An 18,054-nucleotide genomic window follows, 5' to 3' on the forward strand; every position below is an offset into this window, starting at 1 on the left:
TAACGTTTAAAAAAATGTAACCAAATTGATTTTAATAAATTAGTTTTATCAAAATTGATAAAAATTAATTAATTTGATCAAAATTACTAAAATTTATTCGAACTTGATTAATTGCCTAAAATCGGATATATATTGACAAAACCGATATAATTTAACAAATCTATAAAATCTGATGTTTGTATATTGGTTTGTTGTTCTTCATGCACGTTCTTTAGTTCTTTAGTTCTTTTATTGCTCAACAAGAGGTCTAAGATAGCTGTCCGATTCGCCCGAAATTTGGCCTGCGGCATTGTGGCGCCTGCCATCAGGTTTTAAAGGTGTCTTGAGTTTGCTAGAGGGAGCTGTTGCGTTCAGCGAAATGGGCCGTGTGTGGTGTTGCACCCGATGGACGTTTTCACGTTGAGTCGAATGAGACCAACCGCAAGTCCATAGGATGAATCGTTTCCAGTTAAACTATATATGTGAGGAACATAATTGTTGCATTAGACCGGTGTTCAACTGCATTCTCGCAGAGCCACCAGTACAAGAAAACCAAGACAACCTTCCTCGTCTAAGAGAGTTCTGCACGAAATGATGTCGTGATAAGACATAACTTTATAACTTTGTTATCGTGACGAAAAATAAATCGTAATACTTTTAAAAATGTTTGGTGCTGTAAATATAAATGGCCGTTTCATTTTCATTATTAATAACCTTTTGGGGCCCCCTATTTCTCACCCCCTCCCCCGGCACCGCGGGGTCTGCGGGGGCAAGGTTAGTAAAAAATGTTAGAAACAGGACTGCGGACAGGTTGTCTCGTTTGGGTAGTTTTGGTTTACGCGTCGTTGATTCTGGGTCTGTTCCCAGCCTTCTACTCTAGTATGTGACGTCAGTCGATTCCATAAAAGCTAGCCTTCCCAAAGTTGCAGGGACGTCACTCGGTTCTAGCCAATAATATCTTTATTCGGACATTAGACCCCCTCAGGGCCGTCGAGAGCGGTTCCGGGCCCCGGTAACATCTTACCTCCGAGCCCCAAAAGAGAGCGTATTTCTTAAAATATCGATGTTTCACGGAAGAAGCACAGGCAAAAAGTTTAAACCCGGGCCCCTAAGACTGTACGGGCCCCGGTAATTTGTATCGGCTTCCCCCTCTCTTGTCGGGCCTGGACCACCTTGTGCGGGGGCGCTATTTACGCCACTGAATATATGCATTGGAGCCTTCAAGTTATAAACACTAAACATAAAAATTAAAGTTATCTAAATAAATCTTTGTTCTAACGTTGACCAACCTAAGTAGGCACGAAGTCATCATCTCTTATTGATTTTTGAAAATATATAATTAATAGACAGTTTCAGCAAACCCATTTCTAGACGTTCGCGTAAACGCCTAGAAATATGTTTGCTGAAACTGTCGATTATGTGGTTTCCGCTATAATTCCGAGATGCTTATAATCTCTTTCTCTTTTTGTACCCGTATTGTCTAAATTGGAAATAGAGTCAATCAACGTTTCAAAACGATTAGGACTCTTTAGGAGCAAATAACATAAAGACAGTTTTTGTAAAATTTACTAACATATTCGCCTAAGAGAATTGAACTCATTTTCCATGTTAGTAATTAACTCATCTATATCCAAGTCTGAATATAGAAAAAACTTTAGGTTTTTACTAGACATATAATTATTACTAACATAAAGATTGAACATCAAAGGGCCTAAGAAGGATACTCCCTCGCGGGACCCCGGACAAAATTTTCCTCCGCCCTAAAAACCTGCTGAATTGTGTAGGATACTTTTTAACGCTGCTTTGAGCGGGGGATTTCGCGACACGTCAACTTAGCGTGGGCACGGATTCTAGGATTGAAAATCTAACGGCAGTCATATTTTTGGGCGGTATGCCGGTGATTTTAAATTTAACCACTCGTCCGATTTGAATTTTTAAAACAGATTTGGATTCTTTGCACCGGGTACGACATATGCCTTAGTCACATATGACTTATACAATTCCTATATAAAAATGTTTATTTAATGAAGTGTCCCTTGGATATCCTGCCCGGGGAGGGGTGGCAAAGGGCCGCAAAGCTTGTCGTTACGCCACTGCATTTGGTCCACAAAGGCATCCATATTTATTTTCATCCCTACAGATCTTACATTTAATTTTTTTTTAATTTATAATTATTGTAGGCCTATAGGCTTCTGGTACTATTTATTTATTGCAATTAATTAAATTTAATTAAGCTTTTTTACAGATTGAACACAGTTGACTAGTACAAAACGGATTGTAAAATTTTATAGCGCTCACCCGGAATAAATAAATAATAATTACGCGACGGCACAATTTCCGTTTCCTGATGACGTAATAACACCAAAATGACGCAATCGCTGTGAAACAGACCTTCATTAAATAATTTTATCCAGTGGCATACTGTTAAATATATTGTGTAATTTTTATAATTATTGTAGTTTTGTATGTAATTGTTAATTTTAATATGTTGAAGTGTATTCATTTTTGTAAAATCTTGTAGGCTATCTTGTTTAAAATATCAAGTATTCATTTTTGTAAAATCTTGTAGGCTATCTTGTTTAAAATATAAAGTATTCGTTTTTGTAAAATCTTGTAGGCTATCTTGTTTAAAATATAAAGTATTCATTTTTGTAAAATCTTGTAGGCTAAAATGTCAAATGTTGCCAATATGCGTTGGAAAATTTCATCTTTCTAAAAATGGTCCTTTTTACCTCTCCGAGGGGACATAGGGTTATACAATCATCGTGTCTGTCTGTCTGTCTGTCTTTTGGCTGCGAACGCGTTACCGGGGCAAAGTTCAAAACGCGTTACCGGTGAAATCGTGTTTAAAGGTTGGCAAAACCACCGTCTGCATAGGGTGCGGTTTGGTTGTTTTTTCGTTAACGCTCATCGTCGCGACCGTTTCAGCTCAGTTGTAATGGGAATTTTGTTGCAATGTTTATGTGTAGTGTAGGAATGGTAAGTTTGTTTGTTACGGTGGTTGTGTGTGTTGAATTTGTATTATGGCGGTTGTGAGTGTTGAGTTTGCATTGACTTTTGGGACGGACTGAGTGCTGAGGGTTACGATAAACGTCTCAACGTCCAAATGGCAGGGTTTCCACCACTTGTTTACGGTATTCATCTTAGTATCATTTTGCGATCGTATCAGGCGGGATTTGAACCCGAGACCTCCTGTTTGACAGGCGGACGTTCTACCACAGAACCACCGACGCTTTATCGAAAATTAGACCTTCAGCTTTATCGGAAGCGTTTATTACAAATTAACAGAGTATTAAATTTTGGTTGTTATTAAACAGAACGCATTTTCGGGTTCCATTTAAATTATTGCATTGAAGTAATTCTAATGTAGCGTATTCTCTGATGATTAAAAGCGAAAGCGACGCCCACGTTTCGAACCCGGGCCGTTCGCCACGACAGGCGAATGTTCTACCACAGATCCACCGATAGATGTTATGCTTGTTTGAAAATTATAAACTCAGCTTAGCGGAAGAGTATATTAATGGTTTTTAAAGTCTAAATTTATTACGTATGCAATTTTAAAGGTCAAATCTTGTTTTAGCGCAGTCAGCCGAGATAAGAGGGTTAAAGGGTAGACCCTGTGGGTGGTCCACTTTGTTAGTTTTTTGTTATTTATTTACAGGTATTATTAACGACCTATATATAGTTGTGTTAATGCAAAGGCGATAATTTAACGTTTATTGCTTTAAGAGCTGGCAGTTAGTCAAGTGGCTCTCTGCGCTTTGTTGATGGTAAGGTTTTTGCTTCTTGTAAATATATTTGTGTGGATATTTGGATATCTACGATTTCTAACGCAGTCAATGATTTCCTGGGTGTGCGAGTCATTATAAGATATTGGAAATTGGATGGTATTGGTCTTTTTCATGCGGTATGTGTCACAACGTCAACTGGAAGTCTACGAGTGTTGAAATAAAATGAGCGTTAAAGATGCGGCAAGTATTTCGTAAGCGAGAAAAATAAAAATACCATCTGTAGATATTTCTTTCATTGAAATTTGCTTCGTATTATATTCAACTGATAAACTTGTACTGTAAAAAGGGTTAAATTCAATTGTGCATTGTTTTAGTACGTCTGACTCACTGTTGTAACTACTTAATTTATAATATTTTGAATAAATTAAAATCGGTTGTTTCGTCTCATTTATTTTAATTTTAATTAAAATTTTATACCGGGCGGGATGGAACCGGGATTACGTTTTTAGTAAATAACCTTGAATTGCGGAGATATATCTTTAAGGTTCATCTCGAGAAATTAATACCACTAGGGACAATTCTTCCGAGGAGAGGTATATTTTGGCAAACTTGCCAACTTGTTAACAATACAACAATGTAAAACGCGAGAGTGCCCTTCTGGGGGTTTTTCCGAGGCGATAGCGTTGGGCCATCCCTGCCTTGAAAACCCATAAAGAACGGATATTGAAGGCAGGGGACATGGAGTCCTGGTGTGTAGGGGAAGCACCGCAAATTGAGGAAGGCTGAACGACCTAAAACGTCGTAAAACAGCCAGGAAAAAAATCACTCGGGCTCTAAGAATCAACCCTCTTACCCTCCTAAAGGAGATATAGTAAAAATAAAACTTATCATTAAAACTAAAAAATTAGGTATCGAATTAATAAAAACAATAATAATATGCTCGCTAGTAGAAAACAGTTAAAATATCGCTTTAGGTAATTTCGCCCAATTTAAAACTCTCAACACATGGTAAAAAGGCTATACCGTCAGTCACCAATGATTTTCCTATAGACCGATTCTCAAATTGCTGCCAGGGCAACAAACATATGAAACGACGCCATTAGAGGTTCGATTTTAATGATTTTATTTACACTAGTTGGCGCCATTTAGAAGAAATAATTTCTGATTTACTACAAAAAAATCAACTATTAACACAATTTTAAGCGAGTTATTATAGTAAAAAAAATTAACGCGTAAAAGATGTCTGCTGAATAGCGACCGCCATGCAATAATTGGTGAAGAATTTCACTATAAATTGCACTGGACTGCTCACATATAGGGCACTCTGATTGTTTATCATATTTCGCGGTTTTAAAATTTGTTTTAAACTGGTAGGGCCATCTCTTCAGACTTATAATATTTAAAAATAGACCTCTAAAGACGTCACATCCGTAAAAGGATCTTCTCACTTATCAAAAAAACGTAGTTTCGTGGTGCACGTATTGTTCAATCTGTTCTCGTGGAGTTATTTCTATACATATGGTCGTTAAAACAGTAACGACAAAAAACCTTTTTTTTTATTTGTTATGAAGCAGTAGTACAATTCGTCACGTAACCCACTTTACAAGTTCTCTGAAAATGTTGGGGATACGTTCCGAGCGGTACATTTGTCCTTTATTAATACGTTTTCAAATTTTTTGTACGGAAATACGTTTTGGATTTAATTAATCATATTTAGTACGTTTGGAAAAATTTATGATTCGAAAATACGTTTTGATATTTTTTGTCAAATATTTAGTACGATTGAACTTTTTGGGGTTCGTTGAAAGTTTTAGAAATAATCAGGTCTAATTTCACCACCAAAGCCAGCTGGCTTTCTCCGAATCCCTCTTGTATGGCCCTCTATTGAAAGCGACATTCACGCTGTTTTCAAGGGCACTGTAATTGTTGACAGCAGTTACAATGCCGGATTCAATGTTATTGACGTTTGAAAACGGAAGAAAATTTGTTTCATAGATTAAGTGGAAAATCGAAAAGTACGTTTTTCCTCAAAAAATTCCATGCCCCCCCCCTCATGCTTTGGTTATATCAATGTTCTTATTAAAGTTAGAAATGTCGGCCTGATATATATTATAGACAAATGTTAACTGTGTTGATTGGTGATAGATTCGCTCATTTCTGACAACGACATCATTAATTTAAAATATTCAAAGAATAAAGCAGGAATTACTTAATAACTGCGCGAAATCGTAATTAATTAGACTTTTCAGTTTCAACCTAAATAGTTAGTGCCGGCCTTAGAGTTTGCGAGGTTCCGTTCAAAATCAGCTTGCGATTCCTGAATATGGAGAATTTGTTTTGTGATAAAATACACGAAATGCAGGGTTTTGAGGAAAATATTTTACGCTAAGTTCTTTTACAAATTTTAGGCTAAATGTGTTCAATCATGAAATTATTAATTCATTTGAAATGTCTTAGACAAAAGTGTCATTAACACTGTGTAACTTTCGTCGGTCAATTTCTTTTGGCATTTTTTATTCGCTCAACTAATAGTACAGTGCGAAAATTAAAAATTGTACCGCTTTTACACGGTTATTTGGGAAAATGAAGATTAAAGAAATTTGCCACAATAGTTGTAAAATGTGAACGAAACTTATGTATAGGCGTCAACACTAAAATTTCAAATAAAATTATAAACTTCTGCTGTAAACTGAAAATTTTTATTCCTTTAATTTCCCTAGACGCTAGTTTGAAAATGCGCTACAGATCTGATCTACGTAATTATCTTACGTAAGGCGAATCGAAACACCGACTCTTCTTACTTAATCTAATTCGAGAGTGTGAATCTGCACTCTTGGTTGATTAAATCTGATTAAATTTGATGTCTGTAGCTTCGGCTGTATTAAATTTAATCCGATTAAATTTAATATCTGTAGCTTTGGCTGTATTAAATTTAATCCGATAAAATTTTGAACCTTGATTACTTCTGCACTCTGCGAAGGAGTGAACTGCCCCTCGCATCAGATAACGTGACCAATACTTTTTCCCATTGAAACAGAATACAGTTATGGCGGTCATGCATAGTTATTGTTGTAATCTTGGAATCGACTGTTGCAGTCGATTTGAGGCGAGCGAAATGTACTTCCGCTGACAAAAGGGAAGATTGTAAAAAGCTTGACGTTGAGGTCAGCGCGAGGCCATGTGCACAGTGTCGCGTTTATACCACTTGAGGCCCAAAGCGCAGTGTGATTTTGGGGCCCCTGGTTCAACAATTAAATTTATTAAAAACTACCAGCCGATCTTAAATATTTTTCATATGAAAAAGAAGAAAATGGAGCTCATTTCAATGGCTCGAAATGAGGCCCCTAAAAATGGGGGGCCTTAGGCGCGCGTCTAATGGGTAAATCTCCACTGCACGTGCAGTTGCGTGTGTCCGATGTCGCACCAAAGAATTCTTTGGTCGCACGTGACTACATGTAAGTCTGGCACTTTAAATAGTGTCCATATGAAAATCCAGCAGTTAGTGAATTTCTCTATGTCAACTGAAAAGGCTATTTATAAAAAAAATAGTAATATTCCAATGTTATAATTGGCGTATAGTTCGCTTGTTGCCCTAAGATACCCCTTATTTTGCTTAATCTTTAACCCAGCCCTGATGAAAAGTAAGTAATTCAAAGGCAACACTAAAATAATACGCAGAACATAAAAATTCAAATTTCTACAATAGTTTTAAAATATTAAAATAAAAGAAAATTTCGAGAAAGGTTCTTCTATCTCTCATTGTACCCAAGACAGGAAACTGGTTGCAGGTGCGCCACTTGTACCCATGGGGGAGGGGGGGAGTCATAAAACCGCCAATGGTAATGGAGAAAGAGAAGGTTGACATGGGGATTTACCCCTGCCCGATAAGATGGTTAGGGAAGGGGGAGTATAAAAAGCTGATTCTTCGCTCACAGTTCACACGGCTTAACAGATTTATAATTTTGTTTGGTGCTATTAATTTAAATTTTTTATTGACTCTTGCTTGTTTTAAAGTTATGGATGTAATTACGGGTAAAAAAAAGGAAAGTAGGGTATTTAAACACCTTGGACATTTATACCTAAAAGACAACTCGAAGAATGGCAACGCATTTATGCGTTGCTATTATAGAGACGAGTTCCAATGCATGCAAAGAGCAGTTTTGCGGAATGGTGAAGACCGTTTGGTGTTAACCAATAACAAAGGGCACAATCATCCTTTACCCAGCTTGGACATTAAGGAAATGGAATTTAAATAAGATCTTCGAACGGAAATGGCGTCAAAAACAACTATTTCAAACCGAAATGCTTTTGATCGCATTCGAATGATGTAAGTTTATTTTTATAAAATTTTCGTAAATGCCAGAAGTTTAAAACCCCCTTTGGGGTAAGTATCAAAACGACACACTTTGCCGTCTTCAATAATTATATTGCAATAGCATTTTTGATGACCCAAAACGGCTTAAAAAAGTAAATTTTCCATCCCAGTAATTTAAAAGTAACAATATACGTAGTAAAAATTTATTCAATTTAAATTATCTGAATTCCCTCCCATACCACGCGACTGCCTGGAACGATAATTTTATTTAAAACGTGTGCCGTTATGAGTATATTTTAAACTACCGAAAATATCTAAATAATAATGTGACAAATAATAAAATGCTACGAAATTGTAGACACTAGCAGACTCCAGGGTAATAGCGAGGGTCGATTAAATTTAATATCTGTAGCTTTGATTGTATAATATTCAATCGTGTTTATTTTTCCGCTCTGTGAAGGAGTGATCTGTATGGAATATACATTTCAAATCTTTTTTTATTTAGCCATGACATTGACCATATCAGTTTTCCCAATGTGAGCTCAACGATGTCAAGGTCAAAACGGGCAACCTACCCTCCAAGTTCCGTTAGTGTTGACGCCTTCGCTGAAGCGCTACAGCCAGGAGGAATCGGCGAGCGCTTCTCAATCGATTCGTCGCAAAACCGGTTCTTTAGAGTGTTACTTCCGGTTTTTAAAACCGTCGGTTTTGTATCTCATTACATGGCCGAAAACTTATTCGGGCAAACGACATCGATTTTCGTTGATGGTACGTTTAAGGTACCATCAAAGTTCGAGCAGTTGCTCATGATTCATTTGGAAGGAAATGATTCGAAATGTGTAAGATATCTCATCTCTTTTATAAAGTAAAATGAGGATTAAATAGGGGGAGTAAACATTCGATTGATTTCTCGACGCGGTACTTCACGGAAATTTCGCGCCATTTCTAAAGGTTTAAATGGACTCCTTTTCTCGTAGAATTTAATTCAAACACTATTTAATTTTTTTTAAGGAGACTTCATTATTTTTGTTTTTTTAATTTTGATTCTACTAACCGAAGCTACTCCCTCTTTTTTCTCCTGGTAAAACGTGCTAGTTACACCGTTACAGTGATTCAGTGAATATAATTTCAAAAATAAATTTATATATTTTTAGGTTTTCGCTGGAGCTTATGCCCTTATGGGTTGTAAAAGATGAGCTGCCTATGACGGATTATTTGCTTATGTAACCAGAGAATTTCCCGCCCTTCGCCCAACGAAATTGATGACCGATTACGAAAGTGCCTTAAAAAACAGTTTAGTTCGACACTTTCCTGGAGCCACATTAACTGGATGCTGGTTCCATTACACTCAGGTAAAACGTGTTTAACATTATCTTAAATCAAAGCCGAACCAGTTATAGCATAGGTTACGTAGTACTCATAAGTATGCTAGCGCACGTCAAGCGGCGTAATATTGTGATTTTTTGCTGCGCCGAAATAATTATTATTTCTATAAATTCAGCTAGGCTTGCCGAACTTGTTTTTATGTTGCTCTTACGTCACGATGTCATAGCTTTATTATAATATTTTGACACGCGCAATTTGCACGCGCACGTGAAAATCCGAGGTGTATCTCGCTTTAAGCGCGCGCTCGTAATATTACCAAAGTTAAAGCAGTGACGTAGTAGCTACATTTAAACAAGAAAGCCACGTTAATTTATAGAAACATCTATTTCACGTGTTAAAAGAAGACACGCGCTGGCTAAGTATTATGTTACTTGTTGTTGTAGGGTTTTCTTTCCAAAGCTTTACCAAGAATGTATTTATTTATACGAATAAATTAATGCATTCAAGAAAGATTGGCTATATCAGGTGTTTTAAAATATTTTATAAATAATAAATATATTAATATAAACTCTAGGCAATATATAGAAGAATTCAGTTAACAAATCTAACTCCAGTCTACCGCGTAATGGGACCAGCGAGGGATGCCCTCAAAATGATTATGGTTCTGCCATTGTTACCACCTGAGAGCATCCAAGAGGGACTAACCATCATCCGACTAAGAATTGTGGGAATGGCCTATGTAAAATCAGAAGTGCGTGATGTACATAAATAATGCATATTAAAATTTATTTAGCTTGATCCAATGGATTTGGCCGCCCTTATTGGACTCGCTGATTACGTTCAACATTATTGGATCGGAACAGTAACCGCGAACGTGCTTTCCGTGTGGGGCCGATCTAAACGAACAAACAACGACAACGAATCCTTCAACGCCCAATTAAAAAAGATTTCACCAAACAATAACGCCATAAACGAATGGAAATACATAGGTTTATATTTTATATATCCCTATATACTAGGATATACTTTTATTAAAAGGTGGGTAGATGTTTTGATCCTTACTAAATTTATGTGAAGACCAATTTGCAGACGACGGAAATAGGTCTTCATATAAATTTAGAGAGTCGAAACTTCTACCCACCTTTTAATACAGGTATCTGGTTTTACGTGTTCCTAATGAACAATTGTTATATATTTAGAAAACTTTATAATAATCGAAGACGCACAGAGGAGAGATCATGTGTTAACTTTAAGAGGTCAAAGTATTCGATCTGGTCATAACAGACGATATCACCAAAACAACACGTAATATCTTTATTCGGAAATATCTATTTGAATCTTCTACCAATTCGTTTTCTTCAGAACTAAAATTTATAATAATTTTTATTTTTAGCCGAATCCGAAACCTTTCGGAGCAGTTTGAAAGGGGTGAGGTAAATGTGGAGCGCTTTCTGGAAATTGCAAAGCACTACACTAATCCTGGTGGTGCACCTGTAGATGGGAATTATGAAGAAGCAAATGGTAATATAAGTTTATATCGGGTTTTTTCTTATGAAAACGTGAAATACCTATATTCAATCGAATGTTCAACAGGCGAACCCCACCAGCAGGCTACGCAAAACCTGGTCAGGCCCCAACGACTTGGAAACGTACCCCAGATAGCTGCACCACCTAATGTGATTAGATTTCAACCTGCTGGAAATGGTAATAACTTTAACGCCCTCCCCCTTCAATGATAAACATGTAATAACTATTTCTAATCGAATGTTCAATAGGCGAACCCCACCAGCAGGCTGCACGAAACCTGGTCAGGCCCCAAGGACTTGCAAACGTACCCCAGAGACCTGCGCCGCCTAATGTGATTAGACTTCAACCTACGGCAAACGGTAATAACTTTAATGCCCCCTGCCCCCTTCATTGATAAACATATGATAACTATTTCCAATCGAATGTTCAATAGGTGGAGCAAACAATAGACGAATAGCGATAGCCATACGTCGGCGACCACCCCGCGGCAATCAAATGTCCTCTGCCATGCCATTCAGGTTAGTGAGGAACCGAAATGGTCACATCATTTTGGAACCTCACTATCCTGATAATGCACCTACAGTAGTAGTGGATCAAGATGTACCACCAGTAGCAGTGGTTGAACAAGAAAATGATGCCGAAGAGGTTGCTCACGATGAACCTGTGGTAAAAATTACATGAATATTGTACTATTCGCGACTGAAAACTATGGTTACGCTTCGATGCTCCCTAGCGGCGGCGGATGTAACTACTCGAATGGGACGAAATTTAATTGAATGTAATGTGGATACTCGGGATGCTGGTGTTTAGCAAACGCTTCACGCAGTTTTGCCACTTAAACGGTTCAGCGCCGCTGTGCGACCTAGACCCGTTTCGGTTGCGAATAAATGAATTAAGAAAAGCCTACTTATTACACAATAATATGTAATCAATCGGCTTAACTTAATGAGTTTTTAGTTAGTATGCAACGCGTACTTTATTCGGTTGAATATTCTAATTTCAATGACCATTATTTTTTTAGGAAAACAATGAATTAGCCGCTGATGCAGCTCTTCGGCCTCAAATTGAAGACGTCTGTCATATTTGCACTGTTAATAATCCAACCACTATTGTAATACCATGTTTGCATAACGCCTGCCGTGAGTGTCTCACAAGGAGGGAGCTACAAAACCGGTGCCCGTTTTGCAGGCAGCAAATTGAAAGTTTGCTAGATACGTAAAATAAAATAATAATTTTTGTAATTTTTAAATAAATCATGAAATGAAAACTTTAAAAAATGTTCCTAAACTTGTCATACCAGGAAACTAAATAGAGTAGTAGCCCTCCATAGCTTTGGCCATGGCCGCCATTGTGGGGGCGAATTTTTTATGAATAAGAAAAAGCATGGGTGACGTTTTGTTACGTAGCACTGCCATTACTCTATAGGTATAAACTTGGAATGTCTAAGGAAGATTTTGCTGGCCGTGATGATGACCGTAGAAACCGGCGTGGCTTAAAGGTATATTGAAATTGGAAAAATACTTGCTTTCTATCGATTTCTACATGAAAATTATTTTCTAAAATGTTTCCCGATTAAACTAAAAGTTTAATTAATTTAAAACTGGGTTTAGCAAACGTCGGGGGTTTTAACCATAGAAATCTCATAGGTAACTAGAATGCTGCCGTGTAACTGGCAAATGGCCCAAACGCCATGGCAGACGACGCCAGATCTCAGCCAATCAGAGCTCAAAGAGCGGTTCTGCCAAGAATTTAATGTCACCGGAGAGAATGACGTCACCTATCTCCCGCTATAGTAACGGAACCAAGGAGGATTATTATCCTCCTTGGCGGAACCACTCTACGGCCTCTCATTGGCTGAAAGTTCAAGGCGAACTGGCGTCAAGCTCGGCCGTAGGCGGCAGCATTCTAGTTACCTATGAGATTTCTATAGTTTTAACACGGAGATGAGAATTCTAACTTCCAATCAGAAATTATATTTTCCAAAGCACGTACTACTCGAAGGCTGAGGGCATGCGCCGTTTTACCTCTGCCACTTCCTACTAGAATTGAGAACTGGGGAGTTGGGGAAATGGGCGACCCATTTCCCCAACTGTTCATTACGCCAACTTCTTAAAAAATTAGTTGGCGAAATGCTCGGTTGGGGAAATGCATAGGGTTTGCGAGTTGGGGGAATGGGCAACTCATTTCCCCAACTGTTCATTACGCCAACTTCGTAAAAAAAATTGGTTGGCGAAATGCTCGGTTGGGGAAATGCATAGGGTTTGCGAGTTGGGGGAATGGGCAACTCATTTCCCCAACTGTTCATTACGCCAACTTCGTAAAAAAAATTGGTTGGCGAAATGCTCGGTTGGGGAAATGCATAGGGTTTGCGAGTTGGGGAAATGGGCGACTCATTTCCCCAACTGTTCATTTCGCCAACTTCGTAAAAAAATTAGTTGGCGAAATGCTCGGTTGGGGAAATGCATAGGGTTTGCGAGTTGGGGAAGTGGGCGACCCATTTCCCCAACTGTTCATTACGCCAACTTCGTAAAATAATTGGTTGGTGAAATGCTCGGTTGGGGAAATGACCGGTTGGGGAAATGCTTAGTTGGGGAAATGAACAGTTGGAGTTATGGCCATTTTTGGTTGGGGAAATGAGTAGTTGGGGAAATGCTCATTTCCCGATTTTTCTGACCGAATTGTGGTACAAAAAATTACAGTACAGCCATGGACACTGTATCTCTCATAGAAATCTCATAGGTAACTAGAATGCTGCCGCCTACGGCCGAGCTTGACGCCAGTTCGCCTTGAACCTTCAGCCAATGAGAGGCCGTAGAGTGGTTCCGCCAAGGAGGATAATAATCCTCCTTGGATCCGCTACTATAGCGGGAGATAGGTGACGTCATTCTCTCTGGGGACATTAAATTATCGGCAGAACCACTCTTTGAGCTCTGGCTATCGTCTGCCACGGCGTTTGGCCCATTTGCCAGTTACACGGCAGCATTCTAGTTACCTATGAGATTTCTATGGTATCTCTCATAGAAATCTTATACTCCTACCTAGAATGCTCCGGTCTACGGGAGAACCTACGCCAAGACATTTTGTAGCAACGACTAATGATTATATAGTCTTTGCTTAAGCTTCAGCCAATCAGCAGCCATTCATTAATTACGGCAAGCCGCTAGCGCCATAACATGGCGGTTAAAAATAGTAGAAGCTCAGACGATTTTTACAGGATCCATCCGATCCAAGCTCGCAGAATTCCCATAGGTTTTTGCTGGCATTTTTTCACATGAATCACTTCATCTCTGCTTCAACGTTTTTGGATTTTTATTTAATAATAGCAAGAACGTATATATGTATAAGAACGTTGAAAAAAAGGCATCGCTTGGGCCATGATTTAATCGGTTTTAGAATAACTCCGCCCTAAAATCCGCGTTCAGCGCGCGCTTGAACTAGAAATGGTTTAAACCTTAAGCGCGCGCCGCACGGGGTTTTTAGGGTGGAGTTGTTCTGAAACCGATTAAATCATAGCACCAGGCGCCAATATGATCGTTCAACGTTCTTATTAGGGATGCACCGATATGGGTACAGCCGATATATCGGCTAATCGTGGCCGATATATCGGCCTAGGATAGCCGATATATCGGCCGATATTAACAAAGTTACCTATCACAATATTATGCTTTTTTGTTTACTCTCGTAACCACCTGTTAAATAGACTAAAGCCGAGTGTTGTGGAAGAACTGGCCTTTTTAAAAGGAAATGTAAGGTTGTGGCAATAAATGTTTTCCATTAATTAGTTAGTTGAGTATCGCCTTTTTTTAAATTTTAATGTTTTTCTAATACCAGAAGTATCGGCTAATATCGGCCTCGCTTAAGCCGATATTGGCCGATACCGATATTTGAAAAATTAGCCGATTAGTAATAACTCTTTCAATCGTGATTGGCTGATAATGACGAAACCTCCGAAAATGTAATTGGCCCATTTTGTATTTATACGGAATCATTCTATGTTATAAGATTTCTATGGTATCTCTAAGAGATACAGTGTCCATGGTACAACTATAGAAATCTTATAACATGCTCACGTGGCGCGTGCAGGGGGCCGTGACTCGATTGACGAGTTTATTGTAGTTTTTAAACATGGTAGACTGTTTTTTTACTAGCAAAGATTTTTCTCTTATATGCAAACGTTTTGGATAACTATTGCGTTGTTTGTTGTTATGGCTCTTCGATGTTTCATTTCCACATTACTGACTTTACACACATTTTGCCACCGAACTTTGGAGCCCCTTTAACATTGTAAATATCGGTCTTCGTTGAGTACTCTCTCTTATCATGGAGGAATAGTAAAGGAGGGGAAAGGGAAAAAGGCGCTAAATCCGACACCGTAGTGCCAGTTCGAGGCGGGGGAAAATCGAGGTAGACTTTTTAAAGAATTCAAACCCTAACCGGTAGATCGCACCATGATCGCGCTGCCTTTGTTGGAATGTATGAATAGATAAAAGTTTACCTCGACATCGCCCCCCCCCGTTTCTACATCCCCTTTTACGAGATTTCTGAAGAGGAATGTCAGTGTTTAGCCCAATCAGAACTATCAATACCACTCCAGGGCTATTCCTCTATGCTCTTATGATGTTTAACAGTGGAATATTGAATTTAAGCAGAGTGCGAGACATTTATCTTGGCTAAGCTTCTCAGAGAAAAAGCATATTATTAAATAGAAGGTAAAGTTTTGAAAAATAAGACAATTATAAGTATGATTGTTGCTGTTTAATTCAATGCAAACCTGTCGTCAATTCGTCAGAAGTGTCATTCTTTAGTGTAATGTATTTTTCTGGGATATAATTACTCTTTCATAAGCTTTTGTTTATCTAAGTTTCTACAAACATAATAATAAATATAATATTACTTACTTTAAATGTGAAATAACCTTTAAATGCAAAGGTTAATACTAAGGACGTTCAGTCACTGCTTCTCCCAAAACTGCCATTGACATTGTTTGCTATTTTAAAAGTTGGGCCTATGTCAGGCCCTAGGCTTAAATATTTTCAAAGCGAACCTAAACGAAATCTTATTTATCTTCCCCACAATGGCATTTAAATATTCCTTATAATAAGAAAATATGAAATCAAAACTAAAAGTTCAAAAAATCTTAAAACTATTATAGAGTGTTGTCGTCTGAAACCCTGCGACGTCACCATTGTAATTTTCCTATTGATAAAAAACGGTAACTGTCATGGCGGCCACTATTAACACTACAGCTGAGACGTTACATGTTTTCGAAATCGTATCAGACGACAACACTCTATTTAATAAAAATCCAAAAACGTTGAAGTGGTTCAGGTGAAAAACTGAAAAACTCCAGCAAAAACCTATGGGAATTCTGCAAGCTTGGATCGGATGGATCATGTAAAAATCGTCTGAGCTTCTACTATTTTTAACCGCCATGTTATGGCGCTAACGGCTTGCCGTAGTCAATGAATGGCCGCTGATTGGCTGAAGCTTAAGCAAAGACTATATAATCATTAGTCGTTGCTACAAAATGTCTTGGCATCAGGTTCTCCCGTAGACGGGAGCATTCTAGGTAGGAGTATAAGATTTCTATGGGTACAACAATAAAATTTATGGTACCAATATAAAATAGTATTAATTACTTTCAATTTAAAGTGTTTATTGCAAAACATGCAGATAACTGTTCTCGTGTGTCGTTTCTTTATGGGGAGTGGATGTTGTCAGTTTCGATCATAGAAATCGGAATAACCATGGAGATAGAAGCTCCATGGAATAACCATTGAGTTGGGAATAATACTATCTAGAGCCCCAGTTCAAATTTTCCCCATAGGCTTTAACACAGCATTAGTGAAGATAGGAACGAAAATCATGGGAGGGTTATCAACTACGACAAAAGCCACCTATGAGCGAAAAATTCAACTATTTAAATGAAAAATTCTTCGATGGCCCCTGCCGCCACCTATTAGCGACTTTGTGAACTATTATATTTTTAACTTTTAAATTATTTATTTATTTATATTCATTATTTATTTATTTATATTCATTATTTATTTATTTATATTCATTATTTATTTATTTATATTCATTATTATTTATTTATAATCATTATTTATTTATTTATATTCATTATTATTTATTTATAATCATTATTTATTTATATTCATTATTTATTTATAATCATTATTTATTTATTTATATTCATTATTATTTATTTGTATTCATTATTTATTTATTTATATTCATTATTATTTATTTGTATTCATTATTTATTTATTTGTATTCATTTTTTACATACTTTATTTTGTTTTAGTGCAATTTAATCTTTTAAAATGAAATATGATTTACCAAGAAACTTCGTTGTTTTGTTTTTTAGCTTTAAATTATAATAGTTCACAAAGTCGCTAATAGGTGGCGGCAGAGACCATCGAAGAATTTTTCATTTAAATAGTTGCATTTTTCGCTCATAGGTGGCTTTTGTCGTAGTTGATAACCCTCCCATGATTTTCGTTCCTATCTTCACTAATGCTGTGTTAAATCCTATGGGGAAAATTTGAACTGGGGCTCTAGATAGTATTATTCCCAACTCAATGGGAATAACTAACTTGAACGATTTTTGAAATTTTGCCGTGCGCCCATTAGAAATTCCGATTTCTATGGTATCGACCATAGAAATATCATAGGTTCCTAGAATGCTGCCGCGTAACTGAGAAATAGCCAAATAGCCGCGGCAGACGATCGACCAATAACAATCAATCAACAAAGAGCGACTACCGCCGGTAAAGTGTGACATCTAGCTTGAGTTCGTAATAATAATAAATTACTTTATACAACAGAGTTTTGCCGCTTTTTGGGAGACGGATGTGCCGTGGTTTTGTTTGTCTTTGTTTTCATAGTTTTTGTTTTACCGTTAATTTCTAGCTTCCCCCAGTTTTTATTTTTTTTTCTTTTCTCCCTTCTCGTCCCTATTTAGTTATCTTCCATTTTCCCCCTACCTTGGGGTTTTTTTTTTGTCTCTCCCTTTCTCCTTCTCTCGCGAAGCCTTGGCTTGTACCAGTTTTACCGTGGCTGAGGCCATGCCCCAGTCCCACGTGGATGCCGATGCCCCTATGACTTCGGCGGACGAGGGTGACGAGACGGGTTATCCGGCTCTAGGAGAATTCAAAGAAGTGAGAGGAAGAA

The 18,054-nt window shown here is 37.7% G+C and overlaps 1 protein-coding gene across 1 annotated transcript; it reads left to right on the forward strand.

Annotated features, from left to right (window-relative positions):
• The first annotated feature begins 9,266 nt into the window (after positions 1-9,266).
• LOC149936483 (uncharacterized) lies at positions 9,267-12,097 on the forward strand. Its single transcript, XM_090153682.1, has 9 exons — positions 9,267-9,377; positions 9,926-10,090; positions 10,145-10,340; positions 10,551-10,656; positions 10,745-10,872; positions 10,945-11,055; positions 11,127-11,237; positions 11,312-11,544; positions 11,900-12,097. The coding sequence occupies exons 1-9, from the start codon at positions 9,288-9,290 to the stop codon at positions 12,095-12,097; spliced, it is 1,338 nt and encodes a 445-aa protein (XP_090009808.1). The 5' UTR covers positions 9,267-9,287.
• Positions 12,098-18,054: the final 5,957 nt, after the last annotated feature.

This window comes from Leiobunum rupestre, chromosome 7 (genome assembly GCF_980474605.1).
Source record: "Leiobunum rupestre chromosome 7, qqLeiRupe1.1.hap1, whole genome shotgun sequence".
NCBI lineage: Eukaryota > Metazoa > Arthropoda > Arachnida > Opiliones > Sclerosomatidae > Leiobunum > Leiobunum rupestre.

Bases quoted from the DNA above. Each gene is read 5' to 3' on its own strand.
- LOC149936483 (XM_090153682.1), top strand. From the start codon at position 9,288: ATGACCGATTACGAAAGTGCCTTAAAAAACAGTTTAGTTCGACACTTT. The intron at 9,378-9,925 runs GTAAAACGTGTT...TATAAACTCTAG, and splicing joins GCTGGTTCCATTACACTCAG to GCAATATATAGAAGAATTCA. The intron at 10,091-10,144 runs GTAAAATCAGAA...AAATTTATTTAG, and splicing joins GAATTGTGGGAATGGCCTAT to CTTGATCCAATGGATTTGGC.